The sequence below is a fragment of the Rhinatrema bivittatum genome, chromosome 4, assembly GCF_901001135.1.
Source record: "Rhinatrema bivittatum chromosome 4, aRhiBiv1.1, whole genome shotgun sequence".
NCBI classification, from domain to species: Eukaryota; Metazoa; Chordata; class Amphibia; order Gymnophiona; family Rhinatrematidae; genus Rhinatrema; species Rhinatrema bivittatum.
In genome coordinates this window covers 162,767,431-162,786,515 of record NC_042618.1, presented here as the reverse complement: position 1 = coordinate 162,786,515, position 19,085 = coordinate 162,767,431, and the positions used below count along the sequence as shown (strand labels likewise).

The 19,085-nt window shown below is 48.0% G+C and overlaps 1 protein-coding gene across 1 annotated transcript in view; it reads left to right on the top strand.

The window, feature by feature from the left end:
* P4HB (prolyl 4-hydroxylase subunit beta) overlaps positions 1-19,085 on the top strand; it is a 70,964-nt gene that overhangs the window by 26,762 nt on the left and 25,117 nt on the right. Inside the window, exons 2-4 of the mRNA XM_029599064.1 lie at positions 1,012-1,218; positions 15,160-15,293; positions 15,639-15,776. Of these exons, the coding sequence (XP_029454924.1) occupies positions 1,012-1,218; positions 15,160-15,293; positions 15,639-15,776 (479 nt within the window). The remainder of the gene's footprint in view (positions 1-1,011; positions 1,219-15,159; positions 15,294-15,638; positions 15,777-19,085) is intronic.

The window sequence follows — 19,085 nt, the reverse complement described above, 5'->3', positions numbered from 1 at the left end:
CTAGTCGTTAGGGCTCAGGCAGCCTCCATGGGTGGAGGTTAGATTATCTCACATCAACATTTGACAAGCTGCAATGTGGTCCTCATTACACACCTTTTCCAGGTATTATCTGGATGTGCAGGCCCAGGAGGATGCAGCCTTTGCATCTGTTTTGACTGGACTGTGGGCAGCCTCCCACCCTGTTCAGGAGTAGCTTTGGTACTTCCCATGTGTTCTGGATCCATCTGTCTAAATTCCAAGACATGAGAAATTACTACTTAACCGATAATTTCCTTTTCATTAGTACAGACAGGTGACTCCGCTTTCCTGCCCTTTGCTGCTGATATGCTGTGCTATTGTCCTGTGGCTGCATGTTCCAGGGGTTACTGATAAGTTAGTCCAGTCCCTAGACTATCCTTGTCTGAACATTTTCCTGTTGGCTGGGTGCTGGAATGGTTATTTAATAGTTGAGCTTTGTTAGTCTGTCCACAGTTGGCTTTTGCAGAGAATTCTGGCAGGCTGATGTCTGTGCAGGGGTGAATAGGTATACTGTGAGACCAAGATTGGTGTAAAATATGCCTTAAAGTCGCAACTCTTTAAGGCATATTTTACACTGATCTTTGACTCGTCGCTTACTAGCAATATTGGATCGGCTTCCACTTCGTTTTTAGGTATACTGTGGTGTTAGTGCTGCTCTGTCTCTATCTGGTAGAGGTGCAGAACCCACTTGTTCTTGATCCATTTTTCTATACTAAAGAAAATTCAGCTAAGTAGTAATTTCTCAGTATCCTACAGGCAAGTTATGCTCTGGCTGGTAGCTGGGATATATCCTTAGCAATATGAACACGGATAACTGGGCAGATTGGATGGTCTGGTTCTATCAACTGCCTCTGGTATAGTTTTCTTATGCATAGTTGTACTTGAGAAACCATCCTTACTCAAGACTTTATGGTGATTTTATTAGATGACTGAATAACAGCTAAACTTGAGTGATGTCATCCATTGCTATGCTTACCATGCCTTCTCTTCCAGATGCCCCTTGGTGTGGTCACTGCAAAGCTCTTGCACCAGAATATGCAAAAGCTGCTGGTAAACTGAAAGCAGAAAACTCTGAAATTAGACTGGCTAAGGTGGATGCCACAGAGGAGTCAGAGTTGGCACAACAGTTTGGTGTTCGAGGCTATCCAACAATTAAATTCTTCAAGAATGGAGACACAACATCCCCCAAAGAGTATTCAGGTAAGGTGTAAATATCCTTAAAGTATCTACCTGCTAGACTTTTCAAAATGTCAATGCATGTCTTGTCTTTGCTTCCTCCTAGAAATAGATCTCCGCAGCTAAGAATCATTTGGTTTGCCTGCTACAGACCATTTTCAGTCTCTAGTGGCAAGGCAGGGGAAGACATCTAAGACCTTCTGTTTGTCCTCAGCATGCTTGAATTCTTTCACTGTCTTAGGCTATTGGTGTTTTCCCTGACTAATTTTTTTTCTCCCTTTGTCAGCCATCATAGCAATGAGAGGTGCAAACTGCTCTTCCTTCTGGAGCTTAGTACAAGTCATGCTGTTAAGCCATCTGATAGAGGTGTTATCAGTGACCAGGACCCCCTTCCTGGGGACTGATCTGGAACTGTCTGGAATATTTTCACTCTCTGCATAGAGACTTTCATTATGGATGTACCCTATTTTTGAAAAATCTCCTTAATTTTACTCTTCCGCTGTTTCTGCTTTCTCTGTTGCAATTGCATGAGGATCTGAGTAATTAGCCCATTTTACCCAGATTCACTGCTCAGACTAACATACATGACTTCAGACACTCTTTGATTTATAAAATAAAAACACAAAATAGCATCTTGGGAATTTGTTTAACCAGGTAGCCCTACTGGGTATAAAACTAGAGCACAATGCCCTAAAAGGAGAGTATAGGCAGCAGGGTTGTGTGCTGTTTATCTTAGAGTTCAATATGCTATCCAGCTAATGGTGTGTTTTTCTTCATTTAGCACATGCCCTTAATGTTCTCATACTGTTGAAGACTCTGGGTTTTTCCTTCCTTTCTTTTTGAATGCTCAAATTAAAAGCACATGATAGACTTGTTCATGTTCCTTGGCTATAGAAGTTCCCTGTACGTACCTGGATCAGTCCAGACACCTGGGTTGTGACTCCGCACCAGCAGATGGAGACAGAGCAAGACCTGTCGGGCTCCCTACATATAGTAAGGTGCCACCCACAGCCCCTCAGTCTTACTCTGTCTCCAGCAGATGGGGCAGGGTCACCCACAGCCTCTGGATCCCTGGGTAGAGAGAGTTAGTCAGGGATAAGGTAGAGTTGGTAATAAAAAAAAAAAAAAAAAAAAAAAAAGTGCAAGTAAAGAAGGAAGAAAAGTCTCCCTCGGTGTGGAAGCCTCCCGGGGGGGTTGCAAGGTCCTGAGGGGACCATCCCCCCTGGTTGAGGCCGCTGCTGAGGGTTGAGGACCCGGCCCGGTTCTGGCAGCAGCGTCGTGAGTGACACCGGGGAGCCCGGTTCACTCACCCCCGCTGGAGCAGAAGATTCAGGACCCTGGCCAGCGGCATTGAGTAAAAAAAAAAATTTTATTTCGGTTTGTTTTCTGACCATGCCGACTCTCGTCTCTGTGCTACGCGGGAGGGGGTCGGGTGGCTGGGGCGAGAATCTTGGATTTCTTCTCTTGCTTCTGTCTGTCACCGGGGACCGCCGATGCCGAGGGGGACGGCTTGCACGCGCGGGTCTCATGCGAAGGAATATGTGCAACTTGCATTTCGGGCGGTGAAGAACCGTCCGAGGTCAGTTGGAGGGGGCCGCGCTCGGGCGGATCGTTCGCCACCGCGCGCCAGTCACAGCGGGGAAAGCAGTGCTGAGCCGTTCCCGCTCAGCACGGGAACGGTGGCCATTTTGGAAGGCATTAGGGGAGGCCACGCGGAAAGCGGCTGATAATGGCGGGAAGGCCCAGGGGGGCCCGGTTCGTCAGAGCGGAGTATGGAAGAAGCTTCTTCTGGCTCAGGCATCTTTTTCGTCGGACTTCGCCCTGCTTCTTAGGAAACTGCTAAAATACAAAAGATCCAAGAAGTCTCGGAGGGCATCGGGGGCTGTGGAAGGTCACTCACAGCCCTAGAAGATGACAGCTATGGATAGGTCCCGCCAAGACCCACCCAGAGAAGTGGCCGCTGCGGGGGGCCCCGCAAGACTCAGACACGGAGTCTACCTCCTCGGAGGAGGGGGATCCGGCTGCAGGGGTCCCAGGAGGGACCAACGGATCCGGAGAGGGGCCAGTTCAGCCGGATGTCGGCAAAGGGGTGCAGGTGACGGATAGCGATGATCCGAAAGTTGTCCGCCTGTTCAGGAGAGAAGAACCAGCACCCCTCATTTTGGCCATTGGGTGGATGCTCCACCGGTCGAGTCCCGGCCGGGGGACAAAATGGACCCGGTGTTGGGCCTGACGGGTCCGGCGGTAGCTTTTCCGTTCCACTTCTCAGCGTCAGACATCCTATTCAGGGAATGGGATACCCTGGAGTTGGGCCTGAAAGTGAGTAAGGCCATGGACAAGCTGTATCCACTGCTGGAGGAGACGCTGGAACTCCTTCGCTGGCCAAGGGTGGTCGCGGCGGCGTCAGTGGTAACGAAGAGGTCCACGATACCAGTCACAGGAGCCACGGCCCCAAAGGATATTCCAGATAGAAAGCTGGAAGTGCAGCTTAAAAGGTTTTCGAAGTCTCGGCCCTGGGAGTCCGGGCGGCTATTTGTAGTAATTTTGCTCTACGGGCCGGGCTGCGCTGGGCTCAGATGCTCCAGGCGAATGCAGGTCTCTCTGAGGAGGAATCGACACAGGCAGATCACCTGGAGGCGGTGATCGCTTACAGCGCGGATGCTCTGTATGACTTGCTGCGGACGTCGGCCAGGGCCATGGTGTTCGGAATTGGGCGGCTGATGGGGCGTCCAAGGCCCACCTGGGATCGTTGCTGTTTAAAGGAAAATTGTTTGGCAAACAGCTGGACGACTTGATGCAGTCGCTCGGAGAGAACAAGGCGTTCAAGTTACCGGAGAACAGGCACAGGACGCGGACTTCATTCACCCTAGGAACCGTTTTCGGGGGAATAGGCATCGGCATCCGCAGAGATCGTCCAGGGCCTCCTATCGCTCCGGTTCATCCAGCCCAGCCTCGGGGTCTGTCCTTTCGAGGGAAGAAGTTCGGAAGACAAGGTGGCCCCTCATCGGGAACAGGGCCTAAGTCTACCCAATGAAACGAGGAGGGTCCGTTCCTCTCTGCAACCTCCGGAAGCCGTGCCAAACGTGGGAGCCAGGTTAGCATTGTTCTCAGAGGAATGGACCAAGATAACATTGGACCAGTGGGTCCTAAGCGTGATAAGTCGTTATGCTTTAGTTTGCACGAACTCCGGCGGACAAGTTTCTCGTGTCCCCTTGCAAGGGGCTAGTCAAGCGATCAGAGGTAAGAATTACCCTCCGGCTGGAAGACCTGGGCGCCATTGTTCCCATGCCACCGAGTCAGCAAAGACGGGGGCAGTACTCCATTTACTTCGTGGTACCGAAGGAGGGCACGTTCAGACCAATCTTAGATTTGAAAGGGGTCAACCGGTGCCTTCGGGTTGCACACTTCAAGATGGAATCTATTCGGTTGGTGGTAGCCTCGGTTCGGCCAGGCGAATTTCTAGCTTCACTATCAGTTCAGAGCTCTCCCATTCGGCCTAGCCACAGCCCTGCACACCTTCACCAAGGTCATGGGGGGGTGGTGGCAGCCCAGCTCCGGAGGGAGGGTTTTCTGGTACACCCGTATTTGGACGATTGGCTCATCTGGGCCAAATCCGAACTCGTGTCGACAGGCGGTCTCCAGGGTTCTTCACCTCCTGCGTTCCCTCGGATGGGTGATCAATCTAGCCAAAAGCAGACTGGATCCCACCCAGAGTTTGGAGTTCCTGGGTGCGCTGTTAGATAGAGGGGCAGGGTCGCACTGTCCCAGGAGAGTGGACAAGCTGCAGAGGCGAGTGAGGCGCCTGTTGTCTCTGCGATGTCCGCAGGTGTGCGATTACCTGATGGTCTTGGGCTCCATGGCATCAACTCTAGCCTTGGTTCCCTGGGCTTTTGCTCATCTGCGACCATTGCAAATCAGCTTTACTCTCCCGTTGGAAACCGGCATCGGAAGATTTTCATCTCCTGCTCACGGACCAGGCCAGGTCCAGCCTACAGTGGTGGCTTCTCTCCGATCATCTCACTTGTGGGGTATCACTGCTCATGCCCAATTGGATGGTGGTCACGATGGACGCCAGTCTCTCTGGTCAGGGAGCGGTCTGTCGGACGCTCAGTGCAAGGACAGTGGTCCAGGGAGCAGTCCCAATGGTCCATCAATCGCTTGGAGACCAGGGCAGTGACGCTAGCACTACAAGCCTTCAGCCCGTTGATTTGGGGAAAGGCGGTCTGGGTACTATCGGACAATACAACCACAGTGGCCTACATCAATCGCCAAGGCGGCACGAGGAGTCAGCTAGTGGCGGAGGAGGCACACCTGTTGATGCGCTGGGCGGAACAAAATCTCAGCAACATTGCGGCGTTGCACATCGCCGGGATCGACAATGTCCAAGCGGACTTCCTCAGCTGCCATCGTCTGGACCCAGGAGAGTGGGAGCCGCCGGACGTCACAGTCTCATTTGCGGCAGGTGGGGACAGCCACGCATGGACCTGATGGCCACCGCTCAGAACGCGAAGGCTCCGTGGTTTTTCAGCCGGCGGAGAGAGTGAGGGGCAGAAGGTGTCGATGCGCTGGCTCTTCTCTGGCCCACGGACGTGTTGCTGTATGTTCCCTCCTTGGCCCCTGATAGGCAAAGTGCTTCGGCGAATAGAGTTGCACTCAGCAGAGGTGATTCTGGTGGCCTTGGTTCGCAGATCTTCTACAGCTAGTAGCGGAACCTCCTCTTCGGTTCCACGGGGAAGCGATCCGACTCCGTCAAGGGCCCGTCTGTTTGGAGGTTGCGGATCACTTTGTCTCGCGGCTTGGTGTTTGAGAGTAAGTCTAAAGGTCAAGGGATATTCGGATGCAGTGGTGTCCACCTTGAGAGCTAGGAAACAGTCTACGTCCTTAGCCTACGTTCGGGTTTGGGCGGTGTTTGAGGACTGGTGCAGTTCTCGCAAGGTGAACCCTATCCTGTCTGTGCCCAATGTCCTCTCCTTTCTTCAGGAGGGTCTCTCAAAAGGGCTGTCCTGTAGTACCCTTAGAGTCCAGGTCGCTGTGCTCGGTTGCCTCAGAGGTAAGGTGCAAGGGATGTCCTTGGCACTACACTCGGATGTGGCGCGTTTCCTTCGGGGAGCTAAACATCTGCGCCCACCGGTGCGGCATCCTTGTCCGTCCTGGAACCTAAGTTGAGTTCTTTCCGCTCTGTGCGCAGCGCCGTTTGAACCTTTAAAAAGGGGCGACCCTAAAGGATCTTACTTAGATGCTTTTTCTTATTGCTATCGCGTCAGCGAGACGAGTTTCCGAGCTACAGGCTCTGTCTTGCAGGGAGCCGTTCTTATGAATCTCGGATTCAGGAGTTTCATTGAGGACGGTTCCTTCCTTTCTACCAAAGGTGGTGTCGGCGTTTCATTTGAACCAGTCTATTGAGCTTCTGGCCTTTCCGGACGGGGATCGTCTAGGGAAGGGGACCAACGACTTGAGAACTTGATGTCCGCAGAATTATTCTCCGCCACCTGAAGGTTACGAACCCTTTTCGGGTCTCAGATCACCTGTTCGTCTTGTGTTCTGGACCTAAGAAGGGTGCTGCAGCTTCTCATACTACGATTGCGCATTGGCTCAAGGAGGCCATCGGCTCGGAGTATCTTCTGAAGGGCAAGTCAGTCCCTGGAGGCCTTTGGGCTCACTCTACACGGTCGCACGCCACTTCGTGGGCGGAAGCCTCTCAGGTGTCCCCGCAGGATATTTGCAGGGTGGCGACTTGGAAGCCGTTACATACCTTTACTAGACATTACTGTCTCTATGTCCAGGCTACTGATTCAGGGGGTTTTGGGGAGAGTGCTCTGAGCGGGACTCTCTGGTCTCACCCTCGGTATTTAGCTCTGGTACATCCCAGGTATCTGGACTGATCAGGTATGTACAGGGAAAGGAAAATTAGTTTCTTACCTGATAATTTTCATTCCTGTAGTACCACGGATCAGTCCAGGCTCCCACCTGTGTTTGGGGAATTTTTGGATATGCACTGAAGTAACAGTCTGCTCGGTTGCATTCAGGTTCTATCATGTTGAAGTTGGTATTCATACCGTTCACCCTTGGGTCTGGCGGTTCTGTTCCAGCAGGGGGTAGTTTGAATTGTTAAGAACCGTGTAGTTAGTTTGACAGTTCAATTTGCTTTGACAATACGTAAGACTGAGGGGCTGTGGGTGGCACCTTACTATATGTAGGGAGCCCGACAGGTCTTGCTCCGTCTCCATCTGGTGTGGAGTCACAACCCAGGTGTCTGGACTGATCCGTGGTACTACAGGAACAAAAATTATCAGAACTAATTTTCCTATATGTGAAATCCCTGCCACTCTTACTTTCTGTTGTAGCCATATATACATAGTAATGATGGCAGATAAAGATCAAATGGTCCATCCAGTCTGCCCAGTAAGTTAAGGTAGTGTAGAAGATATACATTCATCTGGGAGCCTCCTTCCCCTTTCTGTCTGTGTAGACAAAGAACCAGAGACAAGAGTACCAATAGGACTTTTTCATTAGCAACAGCAAAACTTTGTGCATAAAGAAGTCTGTACATTACAGAGCTCTGAGTTCTGAATACTGACAGGATTTACACCATATATAGTGAGCACAATAGCTAGACATGTAAATCAATTCTCTGCAGCTTGCAGGTGCACAACCCGCAACTTGGCTGTTTGATCAGATGTGAAGACTCTCCTAACTACAGGACAAACTGTTGGTCCCATTCTGAGAAGAGCCAAATACATAGCACAGCTCTAGGCATTGGGAGATATTCATGTCACACAGGAAAAGTTCCCAATCTACAAACTGCATCAGTTTTTAACCACAATTCTGACAGTTCTAGTGTTAATAAAAAGCTAGGGACTTTTCAGCATGGCACTGACCTCAGTCAGTAAATGTCTTTGCCTAAGACAGTGGCCAACAGTTAATTTTGTGAAATGAATTTTACTTATATTCTTGTCTTAAGATTTAACCTTCAGCAGTGCATAGTGCATTTCAAGGCATGAAGGATATTGTCGGAGCTCAACTGGATTCTGATTCTGTTCAACTTTCACCTTTCATCCTGAGGGACTAGAAATATCCATTTCTAATGAAATGCCACACACTAAACTAATTTAGTCGTATAAGATGCTGACACTTCTTCAATCACTAGAGCATCCTCTGATGTTTGAGGGTGAAAGTTGGGGAGGTCATCACAAGGACATTTGAGTTGCTATCTTCCTGCAGAGGGAGAAAGCACTGAACACACAAGCAAAGGCATATCAAGAAAACAATACACTAACAATTAAGAAAATGGAGGCAATTTTACTGCCTAGGCCTCTGAATCATGAGCCAATACCAAGAAAAGTCCAGTCTCATTCTGGGGCTTTAATGCTAAGTTCAAGGACCTGATGAACCTAGTCTGAATGGAAATGGAATGTTGTATTTGTCCAGAACTTTCAACATTTCCCGTCGATAGCAAGCTGAATTAGCCATGCTGTATGGGAGATGTCCATGGCGACCTCTAGGCAGAGCTTCCTCAAAGTACACAGTTTTAACTCTGTGTGGCTGTGTAGTTCCCTTCCAGAGTGATTCAGGACTACCTCCTCAGTCTGGTTTTTTTCAGTGCACCATTTGCACACAGAGTTTCTCCTCAGGATTTTTTCTCTTTTCAGACCGCCTTTTTTCCTTGCAGCTATATGGCAGTAGTGTGAGAATTCTCACAGATGGACATAGTTACTTATGCCTGGGGCCGGATCGCAACCAGTCCTCTTGCCAGGCCCAAAGACAGCACGCTGCAAAAATCACATGCCTCTGGACCAATTTGGGCTCCTATGCCCCAACACCGAATCACTCCACACATTCTTTGCCTGCACCGGGCAAGGCCAAACAGAAGGCAGAATCAAAACTAGCATCTTCCCTGGGCCCTCATGGAAAAAAACAGGGACGGGGTATTGCCCCGACCTTCTTAAGCCCCCCTGAGGAGCCCTCTACATCTGCATCAGATGTGGTAAAAAACTGAAATCTAGCGGGCTTGCGTCAAAGGATGGCCAGGATAAAGTATCCAGCGCATATCTAAGCACGCTGTCCATCGGTTGACATTGGTGCAACCACTCAATGCACCCCAAATGCACAGGAAGCGCATGAAGCGTTCGTGCCCAAAGCATCCTGATCACTCGATGCAGCGCTCTTCTCACTCGATGCTTTCACGAATGGACTCAACACATGTACCACCTTGCAACTCACTGATCCCTACAGCGGAGCCCTGCAGCATGGGGACCACTGCTATTCCAAACCCCCCCGGGTCTTCACCATCTAGAAGCTGAGGGCTCGGGAGCAGTTTATTCAGGCATGTCCTTAGTGTCTCAAAAGAGCCTGTCACCTCAACTTCAGGAGCCTCTTATAAAAAGGCTCAGGCTTTCTCCTGTTATACAACCATCCAACCAGGGTTGGGCAAAAGACCCAGGAGGGCATTTTTGAGCAGCACAGCCTATACGACCTAGGCCACTTAGCCTTCAGCCTCACATCTCAAGCCATGTTGCATATCTGAGGCTCTATCTACCTTTTCTGATCTAGAATCAAATCTCATAGTACCTGTAGCGCCACCCTCCAACTTCGCGTCCTCTAGCTCTGCCGACTCAACCCCAGAACCTGGTTGATCGAACATCCCCAGCCTCTCCAGAGTCGCAAAGCTCGGACTCGCCCATTTCTCCTTCTTTGGGTTCCTCAATGGGCTTCCCGTCGGAACCACCAGAAGAACCTCCGGAACCTTATTCTCTGCCTGAGGACCTTTCCTATGTGAAGCTCATCAAGGTGGGATCCCTCAAAGTAGAGGTGGGAAAGATCCTGGACCCTAGATCAGATGTACTAGTGATCTTAATTTGACATCCCTCCTGAACAGACAGCCCTTCCACCACACTCTGTTCTAGACAGTCCTACATAAGACCTGGGAGTATCCTTTCTCTAGCCTACCTGCTTCCCACAAAACAGATTTTTAAAATTTCAGATGCAGAACTCAACAGTATTCCATGGTTCAATTACCACACTCAGTGGTTGTCAGCTATGCAAAGGGTGAAAGTCCCACCTGCACTCTAACGTGCTTCCAGGTAAAGACGACAAAACCCTTGACTACCTTGGGTGAAAGACCTACCACTCCGCAATGCCCTAAAAAATTCAACTTCACTAGTTCTATATCACGCAATACCTCTATGAATGCCTACAAGCCTTGAAACCCGCTTGCTTCTCCGTGTCATCTCAAGGTTCCTTGCCCCAACCATTCCTTGAGATGGAGGAGGGCCTCTGCCATCTCCTCAGGACTGTTTACAAGGCTTTCAAGACATCAGCTTGCACTTCGGCCGCAGCCATTGCAGCTTGCCATATGGCATGGTTAAGAGCCGGTGCTATACGCAAAGATGTACATGAGAAACTTGCTGACTTACCGTGCCAAGGTGACAACTTGTTTGACAAATTCGGTGAAACTGTTCTCAACTTAAAGAGCAAAACATAGCTGTCCTCACCTTGACTTCACCCAGGGATCAGCATCTAGGAGGTTCTACTCCTCGTACCGTAGACCTCAGTTTCATAGGAGGCAATTCAGACAATACTTCCTGTACCGTCCCTAGCCGTATGTACAACAGATCTCAAACTCATCCAAAGCCACCTCTTGCCCACCCTCATCAACCACGGCAGCCCAGACAGACCTAGACTGCCTCAAAAAACCATGTCAATTTTTGAACTTTGCCGAGCCACTCCCACCAAATTACATAGAGGGCAGACTGTCCCACTTCTACACCGCCTGGGAACAGATAACCGATCATTGGGTTCTAGACATAATTCAGGAAGGATACAGTTTAAACTTCATGACCTCTCCCCAACTTCCACATCTAACCCCTCTTCGGAAGAAGTTTGCCGAAACATCACTCTTTAGACAGAAATAACATCTCTCCTGCGTCACTGATCGATCAAAGTAATACCACGTCACAGAGGGTCACGGGTTTTACTCCCAATACTTCCTCATCCCCAAAAAACCAGAGGGACTCTGGTTCTATACCTACAAGCCCTCAACCGATAGCTTCAGCGAAGTTCAAAATGACCTCTGAAGTCCATCCTTCCCCTACTACAACCCAACGACTGGATGTGCTCTATCAACCTGAAGGATGCTTACTCATATACCAATGCACCATTCTTCTTGGTGTTACCTATGTTTCCAAACACTGGGGAGTCACTACCAATACAAGTGCTCCCTTTTGGTCTCTCTTCAGCCCTGAGGGTTTTCACCAAATGTTTAGCAGTGGCTCATCTTCGACAGGCTACACAACTCTTCCCCTATATGGGCAACTGGCTCCTAGTAGCCTCTGATGTGGATACTCTGTGCAAACTCATCAAACCATAGACTGCCTGCGCAACCTGGGATTTCTCATCAGTTACAAAAAATCCCACCTCCAACCCACCCAATTGGTCCAATTCATTGGGGCACAGATCAATATGGTACAGGGACACGCCTCTTCCACAAGACAGAGCCCGCACCACCTTCTTGCTAGCCCAAAAATTGCTCACCTGTCATCCCCCTGCACAACAAATCCTCACCCTCCTGGGCCATATGGCGGCTGCCATTCACATAGTGCCCCAGACAAGACTGCACATGTGCTGCTTACAGTGGGTCTTAATTTCTTTAGCCACTGACAGCAAAGGTATCTATAATAGTGGCTATGACCAAAGATATCCATTGGTGACTTCCCCATCAAACCTCACCAGAGGTGATACTTTTTTTTGTTCCCTTCCACATCAACTGGTGCTCACCACAGATGCTTCCAGGAAGGGCTGGGGAGCCCACTTGGGTGATCTCAAGGCCTATGGTCCCTAGAGGAGGCACACTGTCAAACTTGCTGGAACTCCGGGCGATCTGGAATGCCCTACTGACCTTCCCCCCCCCCCCCCCCCCAAATCAAAGGAAAAAGTCTAATTGTTTACACAGGCAACCAAGTTGCCATGTTCTACATAAACAAGGAAGGAGGGTACAGTTTCTGGATTCTCTGCCAAGAAGCAATACGAGTTCTCAGATGGGTAGAAGCAGCCAATGTCTCCCTCCAAGCCCCCTACCTACTGGGCTTGGACAATGTCACAGCAGATTGTCTAAGCAGAGTATTTCATCCACATGAATGGTCCCTGAACCAGACTGTAGCCCTCAATTGTCTTTCACCAGTGCGACTTCCCAATTATGGACCTACTTGTGATGGAAAACTGCCAAGTCCCGACCTTCTCCATCTACCCCAGCACACAGAGGTACGCACAGGATGCATTCCTCATTCCCTGACTATTCTACACTTATCCACAGATTCCCTTTGTCTCGCAGACTGGACTGTTCAGAAGTGTATCCAAGATGTAGCAGACTTGATACTCATTGCCCTGGCATAGCAGAGACGAACCTGGTACACTTATCTAATACAGCTTTCCGTCACCCTGCCCATTCTCCTGGAGAACAGCCCAACTTTGCTCATTCAAGAGTATGGAACATTAATCCATCCGATACACCACTCCCTGCGCCTCACAGCATGGAGATTGAGAATGGTATGACCCACCTTAATCTCCCTTTCAACATTGAGGATATACTTATTTCTTCCAGGAAACCTTCCACTAGAAATAATTACAGGGGAAAATGGCTTCCCTACTCAAAGTTGCTCATTTAAAGGACATCAACCCGTTCTCATAGGAGCCTCAGGACTCTGTACCAAATAGGTAGTGTAAAGGAGTGGAACAGAAGGAAGATTGACTCAGGGAGGGGTACAGACCTGAGTGGTATAAGAAGGCAGAGGCATATCAGGAGACAGATCAGGCAGAGTTGAAGGTTGATAGCTGTTTTTGTAATGCATTCCATTTTAGTTTGCATTACAAAAACAGCTGTCTTTTTCTTATCCAGGCTATTTCTCAAACTAGTCTCAGATTCCTTTGTACACTTGTAAGACTCTGCCTATCAATCATAAGCCCACATTTCATCATCAGACTTTACCCTGCCTTTTCTCTAAAGCACCTTGCAAGGGTTATTTATTTGAAGCAAATGTACTATGTGGAATTGTTAACTGGGAATATCTTGGGTAAAAATTCCATCCTTTTACATAAAGCATATTGTAATCATATAGTGAGCTGGAATATCTAAAAGGAAGGTCAGTAACTGAAGAACTGCCTCCCATCACATGTGGTGCATATCAAACAATACGCTCCCTTCAGACCAGTGCCTAAAGGGCATGATAAAATTGGTTTAGAAAGCCATATCAGTGTTAGCTCCTATCTCTTTAATCTGCATGGCATAAGGGTACACCACCATCTCTCAGACCCACAGACATCCTGCCAGTTACTGGGTTTGGGTTCTTCAGAAACCCTACTTGGTAACTAACCTGTTTTGGACACACTGGAATAATACTGGAGATTATTTTAATTTACTCTGGAGTCACCAGAACTCAGATAATCTACAAGATGGCTTCTTACCTTGAACTTGCCAAACCTGTCAAGGGGACCCATCCCTCCACAACCTTCTAAAGTCTCTTTATATCTAAAGGAGTATAGGACCAGTAAATGATTTAGCTGATCAGAGCAATACTCGCCAAGCCAGAAAAAAATGCTAAAAGATTGATACAATGAAGAAAATCTCTTTAATTCAGAGAAAATTAAACCAGTTACATAAATTCCACTAGATGGAGCTCTAAGCCTAAAATCTGTACTTGTGCAGCTAGTGTATGAACACTAGAGGAATACAGGAAACACTTAACCCCAAAGGAAATCTTAAGTTCCTTCCAAGTAAGTCTAATTGGGATAGCAGCTTTAAAAGAGAAACACAGTAATCTCCAGGGTGTATAAAAAATGTAAACAGCTCTTACCTGTAGTGTTCTGCTGTTTTCTGGCCGAAGCATCAAACTGCAGAAGATTTACAATCACCTGAGAGCTGCCTTCCCTTTTCCTGTCTGTTGACAAAGGACCAGAGTGAAGAGTACCAACAAGATATTATTTTTTATTAGCAACAGCAAAAAACTTTGTGCACAAAAGTTGCCAGTCTGTACAATGCAGAGCTTCAGTGAGTTCAGAACACTGACAGGATTTATAGCATATAGAGTCAGGACGAGCTTAGACACTAAGTCACATAATCCTCAGATTGCAGGTGCACAACCCAAAAGTTGGCTGTGTGGTCAGATGTGAAAATGGTCTGCCTAAATGCAGGAACTGCTGGTCCCATTCTCTGAGAAGAGCCAGATACATAGCACAGCTCTGCATCAATTCACTCTTAACCACAATTCTGAACAGTACTAGTGTTCATAAGAAGCCAGGGACTTTAAGCATACTGACCTTGTATATTGTCTCTGCCTAAAAGCCAATGACCAACATGAAGCTAATTTTGTGAAATTTGTATTACTCTTGTCTACTGGATTTAACTCTAGGCAGTGCATGGCACTGTATTTCGAGGTCTGAAAGATTGTCAGAGCTCAACTGCATTCTGATTCTGTTCAACAGTAGTAACTGCTGCTCAGTGCAAATTACCCACATGCAGCTCTTTATTTCCAGCCTCTAGCATCTGTAGTGTTTATCCCATTCCCTTTTGAATTCACTTACTGTTTTTGTCCTTACCACCTCTTCTGGGGAGCATTCACCACCTGAAAAACAGGGCAGTGCTGAAATGCCATTGCATTACTCTGTTTAACTGGTACTACAAGCTTTTAATGTGTATGGCTTGTATATAGTCTTACATTTGGCAATTGTCCATTTTATTTCCATATGTATTTTGCCACATTTAATGAACCTGGGGTATAAAATCAACATTCTCCCCCCATGCAGAAAGTGTACATAAATTCCTCATGAAAGCATTGGGATAAACATGGGAATGCAGTGGTACTATAAACATTGAGGGATCATTGCACTGCTTCTGTCTTCTGGTCCAAACTTTTTTCCTTGGAGCTTTCTATTTTGTCCCAAAATTAAATATGTAAGCTTATGTTTTTGACACAGCTGGAAGAGATGCTGATGACATTGTGAATTGGCTGAAGAAGCGCACAGGCCCAGCTGTCACAACTATTGCAGATGCTGAAGCAGCTGAAGCCCTTCAGGATTCTAATGAAGTCGTTGTGATTGGTTTCTTCAAGGTAGTGTCTAAATTGTATAACTGCAGTACTGTTAATTGCATAGTAATTGGACAAACAAATTGTAGCCCTGGGACTGGGAGCTTCCTTGCAGCAAAATGGATTTTGCTTTTAATAGTAATGACCTCCCAAAGTCAGACTTCCTTACAGTAGGTCAAAGGATGTGGTTTCCTTTGAGCAGTGTTCTACTGCTTGGGGGAGCAGCTTTGACAGATTGGTAGGTTCTTACTGATTTGGAACTTATAAGACTGAATCCAGTTTAGAATTGTGTGAAAAAAAGTTAGAATTTGGAGGGAGAACTGTCAGTATGAGTAACAAGACTGAGTAAATCCTTTCTGCTTTTTTCAGGATCTGGGGTCTGGCACGGCCAAGATGTTCCTGCAGGCAGCAGAAGCTGTTGATGATGTTCCATTTGGAATCTCTTCTCATGATGATGTCTTCTCTAAGTACCAACTTGATAAAGATACAATCATCCTCTTCAAAAAGGTGAGCATTCAAGAGCCTTAAGGGTGGTGCAGTGAACACCTACAGGCACTAAGAGGTCCATATTCATTCATTGTCAGATAGCAAAGTAAGCCAGATAAACTTACAACTGGCTAACTTAAGGAAAAGTTACTTGTAGTAAGGGCCACTTCGTCAATTGGGAGCTATTGTCCCTGTTCCCACAGATAAACAAAACAGGTCTCTGCTCCATCTATTTCATCCTTCCCAAGAAGGAAGGCATGTTCCGCCCAATCCTAGATTTGAAACTGGTAAATGTGGCTCTAAAGATTCTTTGGTTCCGGATGGAGACCCTACATTCCGTGATTGCGGTGGTGTACAAAGGGCCTTTCTGGATTTGACAGAGGCTTACCTGCACATCGGATCACCAGAGATCTGAGGTTCATGATTCTGGGGGAACACGCTCAATTCCACGCTCTCCCTTTCAGCCTGGCTACGACGTCCAGGACTTTCACCAAGGTGATGGTTGTAGTGGTTGCGGCTCTCTGAAAAGAGGTGGTTCTGGTTCATCCTTATCTGGATGGTTGGTTGATTCAAGCGAAGTCTGAATCCCTTTGCCGGAGGGCAATGTATTTGATGCTTGGGTGTCTTCAATTGTGGATTGCCAATCTAGTTAAGTCATCTGGTCCCTTCCCAGAGTCTGGAATTCCTGGGGGCACTTTGACACAAAGGTGAGGAGTGTTCCTTACCGAGGAGTGGATTACCAAGCTTCAGGCTCAAGTTTGACTTTTGTTGGACAGATGAGTTCCTACGGTCTGGGATTACTTACAATTACTCGGATCTATGGCTTCTACCTTGTGAGCAAAGGCCCATGGAACCAGCTCCATGAGGCCACTGCAATCGGCCTTACTGTCTTGCTGGGACCAGTTATCAGCTACCTCTCCTGGAGTCTGTGCATTAGTCTTTCAGGGTGGCTCTTGAGAAGTTGAGCTGGGGAGTGGATCTACATATCCTGAACTGGATGATCGCTACCACCCCAGCCATTCTCTTTGGCTGGGGTACAGTATGCCAGCATCAGTCTATGCAAGGCTGCTGGTCTTCAGAAGAAGCTTCCTGGTCCATCAGTTGTTTAGAGACCAGGATGGTGCATTTGGCTCTGCTAGCATTTCTCCCCTTGGTAAGGGGTTGGCTGGTGAGGGTCTTGTTGGACAATGCAACAATGGTGGCTTATAGCAGTCGCCAGGGAGGTACCAAGCCATTCAGTGGCACAGGAGGCCTGGCATTTGGTAGATTGGGCAGAACAGTATCTAGAGCGCTTGGCAGCCTTGCACATAGCGGGCTCAAACAACATGCAAGCGGATTTCATAAGTCACCAGCTGGACACTGGGGAGTGGAACTGTCAGAAGCAATGTCCCTCCGTTTGTCGTCGGTGGGGGTTCCCATGCGTAGACTTGATGGCAACCTTCCAAAATTCCAAAGCACCGTGTTCAGTCGCTGAGAGAGGAGCAGAGGGAGTGGGATGCCTTGGTTCTGTCTTGGCCGATGGACATCCTGTTGTGTATCCTTCTTGGCCTTTGGGCAAAATTCTACAGAGAATAGATTCATCTGGGCCACATGATTTGAGTGGCCAAGACGTCCATGGTTCGCAGACTTGGTCAACCTAGCAGTGAACGGTCCCTTGTGGCTCACACATCTACCGAACCTACAGCATCAGGGACCCATTTATTTAGATCAGGCAGATCGATTGTCTAGCAGCTTGGCTTTTGAGAGGCAGCGTCTGAAGGAAAAAGGTTATTCAGATGCAGTCTAGGAATACCTCCACTTCTGGTCTATGCAAGAGTATGGAGTTTGATTCCTGGTGTTCTGGTAGGCAGGTGGACCCTAGGCAAGCATCTGAGACATGTTTTCTCCTTCCTTCAGGATGGTATGGCAATAGGGGCTGTCCTTTAATTCTCTTAAGGTCCAGGTGGCGGCGCTAGGCTGTTTCCAAGGCAGGGTTCATGGGTCATTGCTTTTGGCACTTCTGGGTGTCCGTTTTCTTCATGGTGTGAAACAGCTGTGCCCGTCCTGGAACCTTAACGTGGTCTTAAAGAGCCTATGTGCACCCCCCCCTTCGAGCCTTTGCAGCAGGCAACTATGAAGGATCTGACTTTGAAAGTGGTCTTTTGGTGGCAATCTGCTCTGCGCATGGCATCTGAGCTCCAAGCCCTTTCTTGTAGGGAGCCTTTTTTTGAGAATCTCAGATGGGGATTTCCTTGTGGATTTACCCAAGGTGGTGTCCTTCCTAGTCAGTCTGTGAAACTTCCATGCTTTTCACTGGAGCAGCACACTAGAGATTTACATTTAGATGTCAAGCAAGCCTTGATGAGATACTTGGGAGGTCACAAATAGTTTCTGCATGTCAGCCCATCTTTTTTGTTGTGGAACAGTGCCAAGAAAGGGCACAAGGCGTCAAAAGCTACTATTGCAAGGTAGTTGAAAGAGGCTAATTCGGTGTATATTTGTCAGGGTCGCCCTGTTCCGGAGGGGGTATGGGTGCATTCTATTCGTTCTCAGGCAGCCTCTTGGGCTCAGCATTAATTAGTCTTTCCCCAGGGGATCTGTAGAGTGGCTACTTGGAAGTCGTTGCACACTTTTGCCAGACATTGTTTAGATGTTCAGACCCGGGGGCCCAGAAATTTTGGGGCGAGTGAGCAGGACTCTCCCAGTCCTACCCTACTTGAAGCTTTGGTACATCCCAGGAGTATGGACTGATCTGGGTACATAAGGGAAAGGAAAGGTCTTACCTGCTAATTTTTGTTCCTATAGTACCACAGAAGTTGAGACCCACCCTTGACTGGCAAAGGGTAGTGGGAGAGTCCACTTGATTTGTCTGTTTTCTGTGTATTATCTGAAGGGCACAGGTTTTGTTGATCCTACACGTTTTTGTGTAAGGGTGTTTTGATTGATTTTAGGGTTATCCTCTTCCCCCTGCTTGTTTTGGGGGGCAGGGTATGCCTGGCTTATTTGAATCTTTTTGGCTTGAGTACAGGCTAATAGTAACATAGTAATGACAGCAGAAAGACCAAAATGGTCCATCTAGGCTCTCCATGCAGGTTACCCCATGTTTCTCTTACGGGTAGTAACTGCTGCTAAGTGCCGGTTAAGCTTTATTTATCCCATCCTTGATCCTTTTAGGGATCCACAGTGTTTATCCCATGCCCCTTTTGAGGCACCTCATCTTAAGTGGCAGTGTCAATAAAACTTTCTCCATCAGCTGGAGGGGAGGCAAAACCCAGGAGTCTGGACTGATTTATGGTACAGGAACAAAAAATTAGGTAAGAACCAATTTTCCTTTTTAATGAATTTTGTGAA